General features: G+C 51.2%; 1 protein-coding gene across 4 annotated transcripts in view; it reads right to left on the reverse strand.

Moving 5' to 3' along the window:
- Positions 1-657: 657 nt before the first annotated feature.
- Positions 658-17,278, reverse strand: part of TFCP2L1 (transcription factor CP2 like 1) — a 62,501-nt gene continuing 45,880 nt past the window's right edge. For 3 of the 4 annotated variants that reach the window (XM_036319242.1, XM_036319240.1, XM_036319239.1), the window contains 3 exons: positions 15,732-15,874; positions 3,107-3,158; positions 658-2,375 (listed from right to left, as the gene is read on the reverse strand). In XM_036319242.1, the coding sequence (XP_036175135.1) occupies positions 2,329-2,375; positions 3,107-3,158; positions 15,732-15,874 (242 nt within the window). In that variant the 3' untranslated portion in view covers positions 658-2,328. Of the gene's footprint in view, positions 2,376-3,106; positions 3,159-10,622; positions 11,271-15,731; positions 15,875-17,278 lie in introns of those variants that run through there. The other variant, XM_036319241.1, reaches the window with a different exon arrangement.

The raw sequence follows: 17,278 nt of genomic DNA on the forward strand, positions 1-17,278 counted from the left end.
AAGAAGGCACGGAGTACACCCCACTCCCATCAACCCACCCAAGAGCAGGACAGGCAGCTGCTCACCAGGACCTTCGACAACGGAAATGAACACGAAGACAGATGATGGTGGCAAATCGCCCCCATCTAGTCAGCAGTCCTGGCCATGGAGCCAGTTACCAGAGAAGAAGGCGAAGGTTGGGGCAGAGCTTTGCCTGGCGGCAGGGGAGTGGTCAGAAGGAACCAACACATTGGCCACAAGACAGCCATGAACTTGCCTCCAACTAGGAGAGCAAGGCGTTTCAGACCAGACGCCCCCGCTCACCGCTGTCAGCCTCTTTAGAGAGGCAGGCGCGGGGAAAGGACCAAGGAACCATTCAAAAGCTGGAGGCCCAGAGCAAGGGAGAGAGGAGCCGGGGGGATCTGCATGCAGAGGTCTGTGTGGGTGTCTGCTGGCTGCTGGTGGGATCTGCATGCAGAGGTCTGCGTGGGTTTCTGCCAGTGGGATCTGCATACAGAGGTCTGCGTGGGTTTCTGCTGGCTGCTGGTGGGATCTGCATACAGAGGTCTGCGTGGGTTTCTGCTGGCTGCTGGTGGGATCTGCATGCAGAGGTCTGCGTGGGTTTCTGCTGGCTGCTGGTGGGATCTGCATGCAGAGGTCTGCGTGGGTTTCTGCTGGCTGCTGGTGGGATCTGCATGCAGAGGTCTGCGTGGGTTTCTGCCGGTGGGATCTGCATGCAGAGGTCTGTGTGGGTTTCTGCCGGTGGGATCTGCATGCAGAAGTCTGTGTGGGTTTCTGCCGGTGGGATCTACATACAGAGGTCTGAGTGGGTTTCTGCCGGTGGGATCTGCATGCAGAGGTCTGCGTGGGTTTCTGCTGGTGGGATCTGCATGCAGAGGTCTGCGTGGGTTTCTGCTGGTGGGATCTGCATGCAGAGGTCTGCGTGGGTTTCTGCTGGCTGCTGGTGGGATCTGCATACAGAGGTCTGTGTGGGTTTCTGCCGGTGGGATCTACATACAGAGGTCTGCGTGGGTTTCTGCCGGTGGGATCTGCATGCAGAGGTCTGCGTGGGTTTCTGCCGGTGGGATCTGCATGCAGAGGTCTGCGTGGGTTTCTGCTGGTGGGATCTGCATGCAGAGGTCTGCGTGGGTTTCTGCTGGTGGGATCTGCATGCAGAGGTCTGCGTGGGTTTCTGCTGGTGGGATCTGCATGCAGAGGTCTGCGTGGGTTTCTGCTGGCTGCTGGTGGGATCTGCATACAGAGGTCTGTGTGGGTTTCTGCTGGTGGGATCTGCATGCAGAGGTCTGCGTGGGTTTCTGCTGGTGGGATCTGCATGCAGAGGTCTGCGTGGGTTTCTGCTGGCTGCTGGTGGGATCTGCATGCAGAGGTCTGCGTGGGTGTCTGCTGGCTGCTGGTGGGATCTGCATGCAGAGGTCTGCGTGGGTGTCTGCTGGTGGGATCTGCATGCAGAGGTCTGCGTGGGTGTCTGCTGGCTGCTGGTGGGATCTGCATGCAGAGGTCTGCGTGGGTGTCTGCTGGCTGCTGGTGGGATCTGCATGCAGAGGTCTGCGTGGGTTTCTGCCGGTGGGATCTGCATGCAGAGGTCTGCGTGGGTTTCTGCCGGTGGGATCTGCATGCAGAGGTCTGTGTGGGTTTCTGCCGGTGGGATCTGCATGCAGAGGTCTGTGTGGGTTTCTGCCGGTGGGATCTGCATGCAGAGGTCTGCGTGGGTTTCTGCCGGTGGGATCTGCATGCAGAGGTCTGTGTGGGTTTCTGCTGGTGGGATCTGCATGCAGAGGTCTGCGTGGGTTTCTGCCGGTGGGATCTGCATGCAGAGGTCTGTGTGGGTTTCTGCCGGTGGGATCTGCATGCAGAGGTCTGTGTGGGTTTCTGCCGGTGGGATCTGCATGCAGAGGTCTGTGTGGGTTTCTGCCGGTGGGATCTGCATGCAGAGGTCTGCGTGGGTTTCTGCCGGTGGGATCTGCATGCAGAGGTCTGTGTGGGTTTCTGCCGGTGGGATCTGCATGCAGAGGTCTGTGTGGGTTTCTGCTGGTGGGATCTGCATGCAGAGGTCTGTGTGGGTTTCTGCTGGCTGCTGGTGGGATCTGCATACAGAGGTCTGTGTGGGTTTCTGCCGGTGGGATCTGCATGCAGAGGTCTGCGTGGGTTTCTGCCGGTGGGATCTGCATGCAGAGGTCTGCGTGGGTGTCTGTTGGCTGCCGGTGTGCAGCTTTCTTAGATCAGCAAGGTCCCTTCTAGCCAGAAAGGCTGCAGCTTCCGATGGTGAATTCCTATATCCAAGGGGGTCCACGGGGCTGGGAGGTGGAGGCAGCTGCCGCTCCATGCTGCTCAGAGGCCACATTTCAGGATGATGTGGTAGCCATCGCTGCTTTCCGCTGCAAGAGGGAAACACTGGGCATTTTTCAGGAAAAAGGCACCCTGGCATGAGGGAGTCACGGGTGGCATGGAATAGGTCGCCACGGCAGCCCCATCACGAATGTTGGCGAGGCCACAAAATCAGGCTGCACTGACAGAAGCAGATACCTCCACACATGCCTTCCCGTCTGTCTGACAACGGACCTTCCCACCTCAGCTCCGGGCCAAGGACCAAAAGACCCACATCCAAGGAGGCTCTGCACACACTGTTTCTAGGTGAACGGCCTCAGGGCCGTCACGAAGCAGCATCATTCTGATGGACTCCACACACACACTGCCTTTCCTTCTGGCCCATGAGCTCGACTCCTTCCTCAGGAGGGCCCTTCATACCCCGCCCCCCGCGTCCCCAACCCACCAGACCCAGCTGCCGTATTCCATGCTCACTTTCCCTAGAGCCCGAGGTTTAGAAAAACTCAAACGCATCTTCTGTCCACCTGACACTGAGTCTGTGGGGAACACACTGTCTGGCCAGGACTTCCCTTTCAGAAGGGACTCTGGGGCCAGTCTCACGGATCCTCACCCGCCAGGGCAGGCTTCCCGGGAAGTTTGTGCTTCTCCTTCCCCGAGGCCGTCCCCAGGTAACATCCTCTAGAGGGGACAGTGCACAGGCAGCCCCACTCTCTCAGCATGCTACCCTGGGGGTGCAGCCATCATACTTCAACTAAGCGAAAACAGCTGGTGGGGACTTTACCTTTTAAGGTGCTGAGGACAAAACAGGACTCATCCTGGAAATTCTGCACCATCTGAAAGGCAAGAGAGAGACCATGTCCCTTCAACCAGGAGCTCAATAGGAAAGCCTCAGGCGTAGGAGCCCAGAGCCCGGACTACATTTTTGCTCGCTTTTGTTTTGCTGCTTCCCAGTTACTGGGTCTTCCAGCCCCTATCACAGACACAATACGGGAGCCTGTATGTATATAGTAGCAAAAGATAAAAAAAATAGTGTGCTTTAAGAACCTGGGTAATTAGCAGGTTCTGATTGTGAGTCCTAGGAGGGCCAAGTACAGGAGTGGGCAACAAACAGTAGGTTTACAGTTTTGAGTACGTGAAACACATCTATAATAATAAAGGGTAATATGCTAATGAGACCGGACGTCATTCCAGATATCCTTCCTGACGAAGCCGGGGGCCAGCAGCCAGGGGAAGGAAGGCCTACTCGTGCACGAATTTTCATGCACCGGGCCTCAGTCCTATATAATAAAAGCCTAATATGCTAACAATATGCTAAGGCCACTCAACCGCTCGCTATGACGTGCACTGACCACTAGGGGGAAGGCACTCTGACCGGTAGGTTAGCTTGCTGCTGAGGTCCAGCTGATCAGGACTTAGTGAGATGGGCTGGACACGCCCTGGAGCCCTCCCACGGTCCCTCCCCAGCTGGCCAACCTCTCGCGTCCCTTCCCAGCCCTGATCGTGCACCAGGCATCTAGTAGTTAATAAAGCTACTGTAATAATCATAACCTGCATGTTTTTTTCCATAATGTGAATGAAAAAGGAGCCCCTTGCTAACCTGACAAGCTAGGGGAGGCCTGCGTGAGGCCTTACAAACTCAGACTTGAAGTGACCGCAGAGGATGGTCTGAAATGAAAACTTCCCAACTGCAAGAGGTCATGGCGGGCATCATGCCCTAGGCTGGCACTGCTCCCTGACAAAGGCCAGTCTTCACCTTACCTGAGCCTGTCTGCTATCTAGTGTTGCATCTAGGATAACATACCTAATAACATGCCTTTGGAATGTCAACGTAATTTCCTCTTTAGCAGGGCCCTCAAAGCACAGCCTCCCCAGAGCAGAGACCACAGATCCCCTCATTGTCATTGTTATTGTGATAGTTGTTGACTGTTCATTACCTTATATCCACCAATGTAAAAGAAGTGTCTATTCCTTTTACTTTTCACCCAATCCCAGAGATTTCTCTGCTTTGCCTTCTCCCACCTCCCTAATCGATCACCAATGAACTTCATGTAACCCTCTTACACCTTCTCCTTTGACTGTAATGTATAAAATAAAGGTGCAGAGGAGGACCAAGATGGCAGCGTAGGTAAAGGCCAGCACTCGCCACCTCCCACAACCACATCAAAATTACAATTAAAATACAGAACACCATCATTCAGAACAGCCTGAAAGCTGGCTGAATGGCAGCTCTACAACTAGAGAAGTAAAGAAGAAAGCACATCGAGACTGAGAGGAGGGATGGAAGCACGGAGGCACAGAAAGGGCTGGGCCAACACCCATGTGTAGCCTTTTTCTAATTGGGAGAGATATCATGGCTATGGAGGCCTCCTGTGAGGAGCAAGGGGTCCCAGCCACACACCAGCCCCCCAGCCCAGAGTTCCAGTGCTGGGAAGAGCAGTCCTTATAACTTCAGGCTGTAAAAGCCAGTGGGGATTGTGGCTGAGTGACATGGAGGCAGTTGGAGTGCCAGGGAGTTCTTCTTAAAGGGCCAGCACATGGACTTACCCAAACTCCATCCCTCTGGGCTCCAACACTGGAGTGGCGGCTTGAAAGGAACGTGAGACATTAGGGAAGGAACTGGATTGTCTGGCATCGGGGCAAGAACCTGGGGGTGGCTTTCTTCCAGATGGGGGCACTCACGAGGGTCATTGTTCCTATGCTGGGACCTCCCCTATCCCAGAGCTGACTGACAGCCATCATCTTGGCTCACAGGGAAAATTTCCATAAGCTTGGTTCACACTGTTTGCTCCATCCTGATGATTCCCTGAGACCACACCCCATCCAATTTGCAGCCCCACTGATGCTATTTGCATTGGCTTTTCCATATATATGGCCTGTCCAGGTTCAGGCTTCAGACTTTCCTAAAATCTCTTAAACAAGAAGCAGCTAACATCAATAAGAGAATTAAGACCCAGCACTAGCACCAGCCTGCCTTGCTTCACAGTTGGGTGCACTTGGTCACTTCCAATCCCAACACAAGTAGTAACCATCTGCAGATCTCTCTGAAGCTCCTGCCCCAGGCAGTGGCTGACTTTGCAACTCCTGGGAGGCCTCAGAGCCAGTGCACGACGTGGATAGCTTCAGATCATACCAGATCACAACTCTACACATTCACAAGTGACACACTCAAGGGGAAGGCACAATGCGCACCAAAACCCCACTGAAGCAAGTCCCACTCCATAGAGGTGTCTCTTGCACAGCAGCTCTTTCACTGTAGTTGCCACTGGCGTGGGGGTCAAGTACTCCCAGTGACACCAACAGCAATCAAAGCTCAACTACAATAAGACAGTGTACATAGCCCACACGAGGGCGCACCTAGAGTGCCCAGCTGAGAAGACTGGGGAGGTTGAGCCACTGGGGCCTACAGAACACCTACTCCACAAGGTCACTCTACCAACTCAGGAGACACAGCAGCTCTACCTAATACATAGAAACAAACACAGGAAGCAGCCAAAATGTGGAGACTAAGAAACATGTCACAAACAAAAGAAATGGAAGCAAGCAAACTACTGGATACAGAGTTCACAACAATGGTTGAACAACAATGGTTATAAGGTTGTTCAAGGACCTTAATAAGAGCTTCAAGGGAATTAATGGGAGCTTCAAGGGACTTACTGAGAATTTCAAAGACATGAAAAAGGACCAGTGAGAAATTCAGCATACATTTACTGAAATAAAGAATAATTTACAGGGATGCAGTAGTATAGGATTCTGAGAATCAAATCAACGATTTGGAATATGAGGAAGGAAAAAACACCCAATCAGAAGAGCAAAAAGAATAAAGAATCCAAAAATATGAAAATAGTATAAGGAGCCTCTGGGACAACGTCAAGCATAACAACATTAGCATAATGGGGATGCCAGAAGAAAAGACAGAGCAAGATATTGAAAACTTATTTGAAGAAATAATGACAGAAAACTTCCCCTACCTGGTGAAAGAAACAGACTTACAAGTCCAGGAAGCACAGAGAACCCCAAACAAGAGGAACCCAAAGAAACTCACACCCAGACACATCATAATTAAAATGCCAAGAAACAATCTTAAAAGCAGCAAGAGAAAAGCAATTAGTTACCTACAAAGGGGCGCCTATACGACTGTCAGCTGATTTCTCAACAGAAAGTTTGCAGGCCAGAAGGAAGTGGCAAGAAATATTCAAAATGATGAATAGCAAGGACCTACAACCAAGATTACTCTACCCAGCAAAGCTATCATTTAGAATTGAAGGTCAGATAGAGTTTCAAAGACAAGAAAAAGCTGAAGGAGTTCACCACCAAAAAACCAGTATTACATGAAATGTTAAACAGCATTCTTTAGAAGAGGAAGACAGAAGGAAGAAGAAAGGGGAAAGAAGGAAAAAGAAGGAGAAGAGATAAAAATATGAACAATAGAGTGGCAATAAATACATATCAACAACTGAATCTAAATCAAAATAAACAAGAAATTTAATGAACAAAATAAACTGATGAATAAAATAGAACAGAGGCATGGAAACATGGAACAGACTGATGAATTTCAGAGGGAAGGGGGAAAAGAGGATGGGAAGAGAATAACCAAAAATGTTCTATGCATATATGCATTACCTATGACACAGACAATAGGGTGGTGAAGGCCTGGGGCGGGGCAGGAACTGGGTGGAGGGAGGCACTGGGGGGAAAAAGAGGGGGGACACCTGTAATACACTCAACAATAAAGCCTTCAAAACAAAAACAGGAAGCAAATCAGATGTCCTGACAGGTACATGTATAAACAAACTGGTATATCCATAAAGGGGAGCATTATCCTATCTAATAAAAGAGAAACATGGTAATTGGCGTACGACCGCTACCCTTCCCATTGGCTAATAAGGTCAATATGCAAATTAACTGCCAGCCAAGATGGCGGCCAGCAGCCAGGCAGCTTGAAACTAACATGAGGCTTGCTTGCTTCAGTGACGGAGGACTCCAACATTCCACACCTGCCACTGCAGGCCTCTGAGCTGCAACTCTAAGCAACTATGTAACAAATATAGAAGCTAAACAAAACCCCAGAAACCTGCTTTAGTCCGCCAAGCTTCAGCCAGTGGGATCGCAACATTGTAAGCAAAGGCCAGAAACCTACTTTCAGCAGCAGAGGCCTAAGAGCTGGAGCCAAGCCTCAAAGCTAAAGCTGGCCCAGAATAAAAAAGAAAGAAAGAAAGAAAGGAGCGGTTGGGAGCTTCAGTCACCACCAGCCTGAAAACAGCCCTCAGCCCCTCACCCAGACTGGCCAGGAACCCCAGTGGGGACCCCCACCCTGAAGGGTGTGTGACCAGCTGCAAACAGCCATCATCCCCTCACCCAGGCTGGCCAGGCACCCCAGTGGGGACCCCCACCCTGATCCAGGACACCCTTCAGGGCATACCAGCCGGCCCCCACCCGTGCACCAGGCCTCTATGCTATATAGTAAAAGGGTAATATGCCTCCCGGGATATTACCCTTTTACCGGCAGCACCGGGATCAGCGGAGCCGCGAGGCCTCCCGGCACCGGGATCAGCGTGACAGGGGGCGGGGCCACAACCTCCCTATCCACCCTGCTCTGTTCGTGACAGGGGAAGACGCCCCAACCCCCTGATCAGCCCTGCTCTGTGCCTGATAGGGGGGAGCTCCCCAACCCCCTGATTGCCCTGCGGCTCTGTGTGTGACAGGGTGTGGCGCCCCAACCCCCTGATCAGCCCTGCTCTGTGTGTGACAGGGTGTGGCGCCCCAACCCTCCCCGCCACGGGCCCTGCTCTGTGTGTGACGGGGTAAAGCCATAACCTCCCCATCGGCCCTGCCTTGAGTGTGAGAGTGGCGGCGCCCCAACCCCCTGATCAGCCCTGCTCTGTGGGTGATAGAGGGCGGCGCCCCAACCCCCTGATGGGCCCTGCTCTGTGCGTGACAGGGGGCAGTGCCCCAACCCCCTGATTGGCCCTGCTCTGTGCGTGACAGGGTACAGAGCCCCAACCCCCCTGATGGGCCCTGCTCTGTGTGTGACAGGGGGCAGTGCCCCAACCCCCTGATTGGCCCTGCTCTGTGCGTGACGGGGTACAGAGCCCCAACCCCCCTGATGGGCCCTGCTCTGTGAGTGACAGGGGGCAGTGCCCCAACCCCCTGATTGGCCCTGCTCTGTGCGTGACAGGGGGTGGCGCCGCAACCTCCCCATCGACCCTGCCTTGAGTGTGACAGGGGGTGGTGCCCCAACCCCCCAATCGGCCCTACCTTGAGCGTGACTGAGGGTGGCATCGCAACTTCCTGATCGCCCTGCTCTGTGCATGACAGGGGGCGGCGCCCCAACTCCCCAATCGGCCCTGCTCTGAGCCCGACCAGGGGCTGCACCTAGGGATTGGGCCTGCCTTCTGCCACCCGGGAGCGGGCCTAAGCCAGCAGGTCGTTATCTCCCAAGGTGTCCCAGACTGCGAGAGGGCACAGGCCGGGCTGAGGCACCCCCCTCCCCCCCGAGTGCACAAATTTTTGTGCACTGGGCCTCTAGTTCTACAATAAAAAGAAATGAACTATCAAGCCATGAAAAGACATAGGGGAACCTTAAATGCCCATTGTTAAGTGTCAGAAGCCAGTCTGAAAAGGCTACTTGCTATATGATGCTAACCATATAACATTCTGAAAAAGGCAAAACTATCTAGATAGTAAAATTATCAATAATTGCCTGAGTTTCAAGGGATAAGGAGAGGGGAAGATGGATGAAGAGGTAGAACACAGGGCACTTTTGGGGGCAGTGAAGTGATTGTACATGAATGTAATGTACATGACATCATGCATTTGTCAAAACCCACAGAACTGTACAGCAGCAAGAGTGAAATCTAATGTAAACTAGGGACTTTAGTTAATAATATACCAATATTGCCTCATCAATTATAACAAATGTACCACACTAATGATAGAAGAAATTGTGCATGTGTTGCGGGGGGGGGGTGGGGGGGGGCGCCGCGGGGGGCGGATATGGGAACTCTCTGCACTTTCTGCATAATTTTTCTACAAACCTAAAACTGCTCTAAAAATATAAAGTGTATTTTTAAAAAGACTGGGGGCAAGGAGGGAGACAACCATAAAAAATATAATAAAATAACGTGCAAAACTGCCATTCTCTCAAACTTTTGAGATTTTGCTTCCTGGCAACTGTCGTCAGTTTGGCTCAAATAAACTCATAAAAAAATCTTATAGGTTTGGATGTTTCTTAGATGGACAATACGAACAGCTGTAAGCCTACCTTTGCCCACCCCTGTCTAAACAGAGCACCACTCCCTGCATCTCAAAATGTGGCAGGAATTGAAGATTCCCCACCAGCCACCTCTCGGGAGTCCCCATTTTGATAAATACCTTGTGATTTTGGACAAGTTTCTTCCTGTCTCATGTCCTATCTGTAAAATAGGGCTATTTCGATGATAAAAACATAACCAGGATGTAGACTGACGGAAGCTGGCATCACAACTGCTGGGTGTGACTGTGTACAAGTGCTTTGCAGAACTGTCCATGGGCCTGTGAACATGACCCTGGAACATCTGCCCTCCAGGCAGACACACTGGAGGACTGCGCGCACACACAGAGCACCACACACAGAGTGCCGAGGAACGTTCAATGTGGCACCCAAACCCAATCGGCCCCATGCTGTCTGCAGTGCCAGTGACCTCCAGCAGCACACCTCAAAGACATCGAGTGGTAAAAAAGGAAGGCACAGATGCCACACGCTATTATTCCACTTACTAGAGGCCCGGTGCACGAAATTCGTGCATGGGGTTTGCCGGCCAGGGGGAGGGACCAGGGGAGGTTGGCTGGCTGTGGGAGGTTGGCTATGGGAGCGCACTGACCATCACGGGGCAGCTCCTGCATTGAGCGTCTGCCCCCTGGTGGTCAGTGAATGTGATAGCAACTGGTCGGCCGGTCATTCTGGTCATTCGGCCACTTAGGCTTTTATATATATAGATATGAAATTTTTAAATAGGCAAAATTCAACAATACATTGAGGAGGAACAAGAGAATGATTAATACAAAATTCAGACCAGCAGGTGGAGGGATGGAGAGGAATATGAAATGAGCTCACAAAGGGGCTCCTAACATAACACTGTGTTAACCTCAGGGCAGGTACTGGGTACTTCGATTATTCTTGAAACTGTGCACATACACTTCATATACTCTTGGCATACGCATGCTGTATTCCACTATATAAATGGAAAGAATTCTAAAAATACACACACACCACACTCACACACTAGCCAACACGACAGCAAAACCCTTTCCAACTTAAAAAATGCAACCACATTTTATTGCCTGTCTGGATTACTGTCCCAAATCCTGCAAACCCACCCACCTGTAGACCCCGGCCCCACCCTGCAGGGCCTAATGATGTGTGAAGCACATTTATTCTGTACTGTTGGCCTGCTCCCGCGAGGTCCCTTGGCAGCCACCCACTTGGGCATGCAAAGCTCGAGGCAGAGACCACACAGGCTTAATCAGTAACTCCCTCATTTAATTAAGTGCCCTTGCACCCCAGGGGCCGCTCGGTGGCTGGCCAGACTGCCTGCAGTGCTCCGGACAATTAAGAACCAGAGGTTTCCAATTGATTTGGGGTCAAGAGGCAAGGAGACTTCGGGGAATAAGAATGGCCTACTTAGCTGAGGTGGCATTGGAGTTCTGCTCTCTGCTTCACTTGCTTAACTGCCTACTCTTGGGGGCACAGGGCAAGCTGGGGAAGGACCTTCCTTCAGGGACCAGTGAAATTGCAAGGGTTCCATACATTCTTGGCTTCTGTCTTCACAGAAGAAATTCATTCTGAATTGCAAAGTAACAAGTTTTCCACGCCAAAACAACCACCCACTGCTCAGGGCAGTTTGACCTTCCTGGCTAGTCCAAAGTTAAGTTCTCAGGCCAGAGACTCTGGGCTTCATTTTCTTTATCTGTGAAATGGGGCAAAAAAATAACTGCATTAGATTTGAACATAATGACATGGAAGGAATTCTGACCTCGTGACGCAAACAGCAAAGTGCAGAGGGATGTACAGCTGCATGTGGGTTGCACGTTTGAGAAACCAGAAGTACACGCTCAGGCACACAACACCACCAGCATAAGACTATCGGGCAGCACCTCATTACACTTAAGTAAACTCCTGCAGGAAGAGAGCGGGGAAGCCAGGGCCTTTCACACCTGCCTTCTGCTGCTCCATGCTGCCTGGCTGCTTACTCTGTGAATTGCTTTTTAAATAAAAAGGAAGGAACACCACCTCACCTCACCTCACCTCACCTCACCTCACCTCACGGACCTCCAGGATGAGATACCCACGAAACGGGCTCTGAAGTACAGGATTATTACTAATAATGACAAATTTATGAAATAAATATACACAGACCATTAAAAGCCTTACATTTTATACATCGTCAAATTTAAAGATCTGTCCATCAGTTGCTCCCCAAAATAACAAGTGCCTAGCACTGTCAACAACAACATCCACTGTTTATTTAGCATCTTCCGGTACCTAACACAGTTTCCTCATTTTATCCTTACCTGCTCGATAGGTATAATTATCCCCATTTTACAGGTGTGGAAACTGAGGCTCAAAGAGGTTAAATAAATTTTCCCAAGGTTGCTCAGCTACTAGGAGCCCGTTCCAGGTGGGGACACCAGTCCAACTCCAAATGCCACCTTTTCTCTATGTCCCCAGCAACCACTCTTGTGCCATTTCCCCTAAAATCCTCGACATAGATTTCAGAGTTCCCACAGCTGGCTCAGGGTCTGCAGGGGCTGAGCAGGTGGATCAGGGTTCCAGCCGATTTTTTTAAAGGGTTCAATTTAGGAAAGGTTGGGTAGCCTACTGGCTGAGTGCTTGGGCTCTACAGCTGGACTACCAGGGATCCCCCCCACTGGCTCCAGCCCTTACCAGCTGTGCAACCTGGGCATTTGCTCTCTTGTCTCAGTTTCCTACCTGTGAGATGGGATAATCCATCATAGGTGGGCTATGAGTCATTCACAGAGGCTGCTGGAGACCCAGGCAGTTCCTCTTAAAGGCGCAACACACAGACTTACTTGGACTCATTCCCACTGGGGCATCGGCTTGGGGGAATCCAGGAGGAACTGGATTGTCTGGCATCAGGGCAAGAACTTGTGGGCAGCTTTCTCCCAGACAGGGATGCTCACAGGGGTCACTGTTCCTATGTGAGACCTCCCCATCCCCCAACCCCCACATCCCTCCCCTGACATCCCCCCCCCCGCCCCCAAGTCACAGAGCTGACTGGCAGGCACCATATCTGAGTCTCCATCAACCTGGCTCACACTGTTCGCTTCGCCCTGGTGATTCCCCTCACCCAATCTGCAGCCCCACCCAAACTGCTTGAAGAAGGCTTTTTCATATAACCTGTCCTAGCTCAGTCTTCAGCCTTTCCTAAAATCTCTCAAATAAGTAGCAGCTGATGTCAGTGTGCCCCATACCTCCTGATAAGTGGCCCCAGGCCTGGCATTAGCAGCAGCTTGCCTTGCTTCACAGCTTGGCCTCCCCTGGGCACTTCCAAGCCCAACACAAGTAGCAGCCATCTGCAGATCAATCTGTAGCTCCTGCCCAGTGGCCCCAGGAAGGGCACAGGCAGTGTCTGACTTTGAACCTCCCAGGAGGCTCCAGAGCCATGCACCAAGAGGACAGCTTCAGACCATACCAGATTTCAGCTCTACACATCCACGAGTGACACATTCAAAGGGAAGATTCTGTGAGCACCAAGGCCCCACTGAAGCAAGTCCTGCTCCATAGGGGTATCTCCTGCACAGCAGCTCTTCCGTTGTAGTTGCCACTGGTCCTCACAGCCAATTGGCCTGGAGGTCAATTCCTCCCAGTGACACCAACAGAAATCAAGGCTCAACTACAACAAGACAGTGTACACAGCCCACACAGGGGTGTACCTACAGTGCCCAGCTCAGGTGACTGGGGAGGCTGAGCCACTGGGGCCTACAGGACACCTACTCCACAAGGTTACTCTCCAATTCCAGGAAACATAGCAGCTCTAACCAATACACAGAAACAAACACAGGGAAGCAGCCACAATGCGAAGACAAAGAAACATGTTACAAATGAAAATAAAACAGAAAAAAATCTCCAGAAAAAGAAGTAAATGAAGTGGAAGCAAACAAAGTACTAGATATAGAGTTCTAAACAATGGTTATAAGGATACTCAGGTTCTTAATGAGAGTTTCAAGGCACTTACTGAGAATTTCAAGAATGTAGGTGAGAACGTCAAAGACATGAAAAAGGGCCAGTCAGAAATTCAGTATACACTAACTGAAACAAAGAATAATTTACAGGGTTTCAACAGTAGAACATAGAATGTGGAGAATCAAATCAACAATTTAGAATATGAGGCAGCAAAAAACACCCAATTAGAAGAGCAAAAAGAATAAAGAATCTAAAATATGAAGGTAACATACGGAGCCTCTGGGACAACATTAAGCCTACCAACATCCGAATTTTGGGGGTGCCAGAAGGAAAACAGAGAGAGCAAGATATTGAAAACCTATTTGAAGAAATAATGACAGAAAACTCCCCCTACCTGGTGAACGAAATAGACTTACAAGTACAGTAATTGCAGAGAACCCCAAACAAGAGGAACCCAAAGAGGCCCACACCAAGACACATCATAATTAAAATGCCAAAAGTTAAAGATAAAGAGCATCTTAAAAACAGCAAGAGAAAAGCAGTCAGTTATCCACAAGGGAGCACCCATATGACTGTCAGCTGATTTCTCAAGAGAAACTTTGCAGGCCAGAAGGGAGTGGCAAGAAATATTCAAAATGATGAATAGCAAGGACCTACAACCAAGAATACTCTACCCAGCAAAGCCATCATTTAGAATTAAAGGATAGCTAAAGAGCTTCACAGACAAGAAAAAGCTAAAGGAGTTCATCACTATCAAATCAGTATTACATGAAATTTTGAAGGGTATTCTTGAAGAAAAAGAAGAAAAAGGAAAAGAAGTAGAAGATAAAAAATATAAACAAATGGGCGTGGCTCAGTGGATGAGAGTCAACCTATGAACAAAGAGGTCATGGTTCAATTCCCAGTCAGGGCACTTGCCCAGGTTGCAGGTTCAATCCCACGGGGGGGGGGCGTGTGCAGAAGGCAACCAATCAATGATTCTCTCTCATCATTGATGTTTCTCTCTCTCCCACTCCCTTCCTCTCTGAAATCAATTAAAAAATTATTTTTAAATATATGAAAAATAAAGTGGCAATAAATACATATATATCAACAACTGAATCTAAAAATGAAAATAAATGAACAAAGAATCTAATGAACAAAATAAACTGATGAATAAGATAGAACCAGAGGCATGGAAACATGGAATAGACCAACGAATCTCAGAGGAGATTAACTAAAGAACATATATGCATATATGCATTACCTATGGACACAGACAATAGGGTGGTGAAGGCCTGGGGTGGGGTGGGAACCAGGTGGAGGGGGACAATGGGGCGATAAGAGGGGGACAGCTGTAATACTCTCAACAATAAAGATTCTTTTAAATAAAAAAAATCAGCCCTAACCAGTTTGGCTCAGTGGATAGAGCATCGGCCTGCAGACTCAAGGGTCCCAAGTTCGATTCCGGTCAAGAGCATATACCCAGTAGGGGGTGTGCAGGAGGCAGCTGATCGATGTTTCTCTCCCATCAATGTTTCTAACTCTCTATCCCTCTCCCTTCCTTTCTGTAAAAAAATCAATGAAATATATATTTTTTAAAAAGAATCAAATGAGTCACTGCACGTGCACGTGGGACAGCAGTGGGAGCAGTCAGCACCCAGTAGTGCTGGCACCCTTACCATCAGTGTTAAGAGGAAAGGTCAGGACAGAACAGGCGTACAGCCTCCATTCTACAACTCGCAGGAACGCGATGTGTCAGCAAGCCCGGTGAGCAGCCCTCCTCAGCCTATGGAATCAGACCTGTGCCCCTGCCAGGGGCTGCTTGCGACTGGCCCCGGAGGGCTGTGGCACCTTCCCTATTCAGCAGAGGGATCCTTTGTATTGAGCCACATCCTTCCCATCACCAACCCCCATCCAGTTCACTTCTCACTGGGCCCTGCCGCCTGCCCTGCAAGAACCCTGAGGGCAGGGCTGCCCTCTGTGCTCCCAGTTCCTGCATGGCACCTGGCTGAGGGTGAGGTAATGGAGTGGATACTCGAAAGCTATTCACACCCAGTTGTGGCTTCAGAGCTCTCTCCCTCCCAGCACGCCAGGCGGCCGCTGCAGCCTGTGGCATGCCGGTGAGACCTGTTGGCCATCTTTGGGCTAGAGTCATCCCAGACCCCACAGGATGCAGGGTCTGCTGCTCCTCCCTGGGACACGAAGCTCCAGCTCACCAGGGTAGGGCAGGCAGCAAGCTCACCTCGTTGCTGACCACCACGTGGATGCCTGTGGGCCCCTGCCGGTAGACTCGGTGGATGTGCTGTGGGGAGATGCTGTACAGGTTGGCGATCTTCTCAATCAACTCCAAGGTGGTCAGCTCTTCCAAGAAGATGGCATGGTACACTGAGGAGGCAGAAAGAGGTGCTTCTATAGAGCAAGCGCCTGCTTTCTGAGGAGCTCGTCTCCCCCACCCGCCCCACCCCACCCAGGAGAGCAAGGACTTCCCCTTGGGGTGCTCCTGCCCACACGGATCCATGGGGTTGGGCTGCAGTGGGCACATCCCTGGAATCAACGGGTGAAGAGGTGCCGGCTGCGGTTCCTCCTGGCTGTTTCAGTCTCTCAGGGGACTCATGTAAGTGCGGAAGTCCTGGATCCACCCCAGGCCCGGTGACATCCACAGAGGGTGGAGGCTGGAGGCAGGAAGGCTGCAGAAATCTGCAGCTCTAACAAGCTCCCAGGGTGCTCACTGCGGGAACAGGAGGCAGCCCTGGGCCCTTCCTTCCTTGCACTGCCCACAGGGGTCACCGATGCTGTCAGGTGGCCGAGAGATGTAAAGACAACTGCTACTGGGCAGCAGAGAGGGGTCTCGTCCTCGCCCTTCTCCACAGTCAGTAGCAGTGCACGTGGGCACTGTGACCCCAGCGGGAGAAGGGGCACCAGCCGGTCAGAAAGTCAGTGACCTGAGGTTGGGGCGGCACCAAACCCCAGCCGGCCAGGCCCCATGGAGACCTGGTGAGTTAATGCTTCAGGCCTCGAGTTCCTCAAACTACAATAGCTGGATTCAACCAGCAGCTCCCAACTCCTCCCTCAACCAAGGAACCCTCAGATCCAACACATCTGACCAGAGGCCCAACTTTAAAACATGCACAGGCACACACAGACGTACATGCACACACACATGCACATGAAAGCGCACACATACACATGTACACACAGGCACACAGCACACGCACAAATATGTGCGCGCACACGTAGTGCACACCTGTACGTACATGTGCACGTACACACATACATATGTACAAATGCATGCACACATGTACATACATACACACAGTGGGTCTTTGGAAGTGGGTGGCAGAGGCCACAAGGTCCCAGCCATGTGGCAGGTTCACCTTCCCACAACTCAAACAGGTTTCGTTGGGACAGTGTGGTCCCTGCGCAATGCTCCTCCAATTGCTCCTCCAGTACTGGCTCCCGGCCTCTCTCCTCAGGTTCCTTTTAACATCAGAATTCTCATTGTACTCCTGTTTCCATTCTTTTAGAGAGCCTGTTCCACTTTCTCCAGTTTTACTTCCCAAACCAACCTGACTGCTGCAAGAGGAACTGAAGGACAACAGGCTGGCTCCTTTTGTCGTCACTGTCTGTCCCTGGCTTCCCTGCCCCAGCTGCACTCGGCCACCAGGAGCACTCAGAGCCAGCAGAGGAGGGTCGCCACTCCCCGAGCTCCTGCCATGCCCGGCTCTCCTCAGGGGCAGCGTGGGGGGAAGTTTGGGAAAAGAAGGGGCTCTGGATCGGGCAACCCTGGTT

This window comes from Myotis myotis, unplaced genomic scaffold (assembly GCF_014108235.1).
Source record: "Myotis myotis isolate mMyoMyo1 unplaced genomic scaffold, mMyoMyo1.p scaffold_m19_p_8, whole genome shotgun sequence".
Taxonomy (NCBI): domain Eukaryota; kingdom Metazoa; phylum Chordata; class Mammalia; order Chiroptera; family Vespertilionidae; genus Myotis; species Myotis myotis.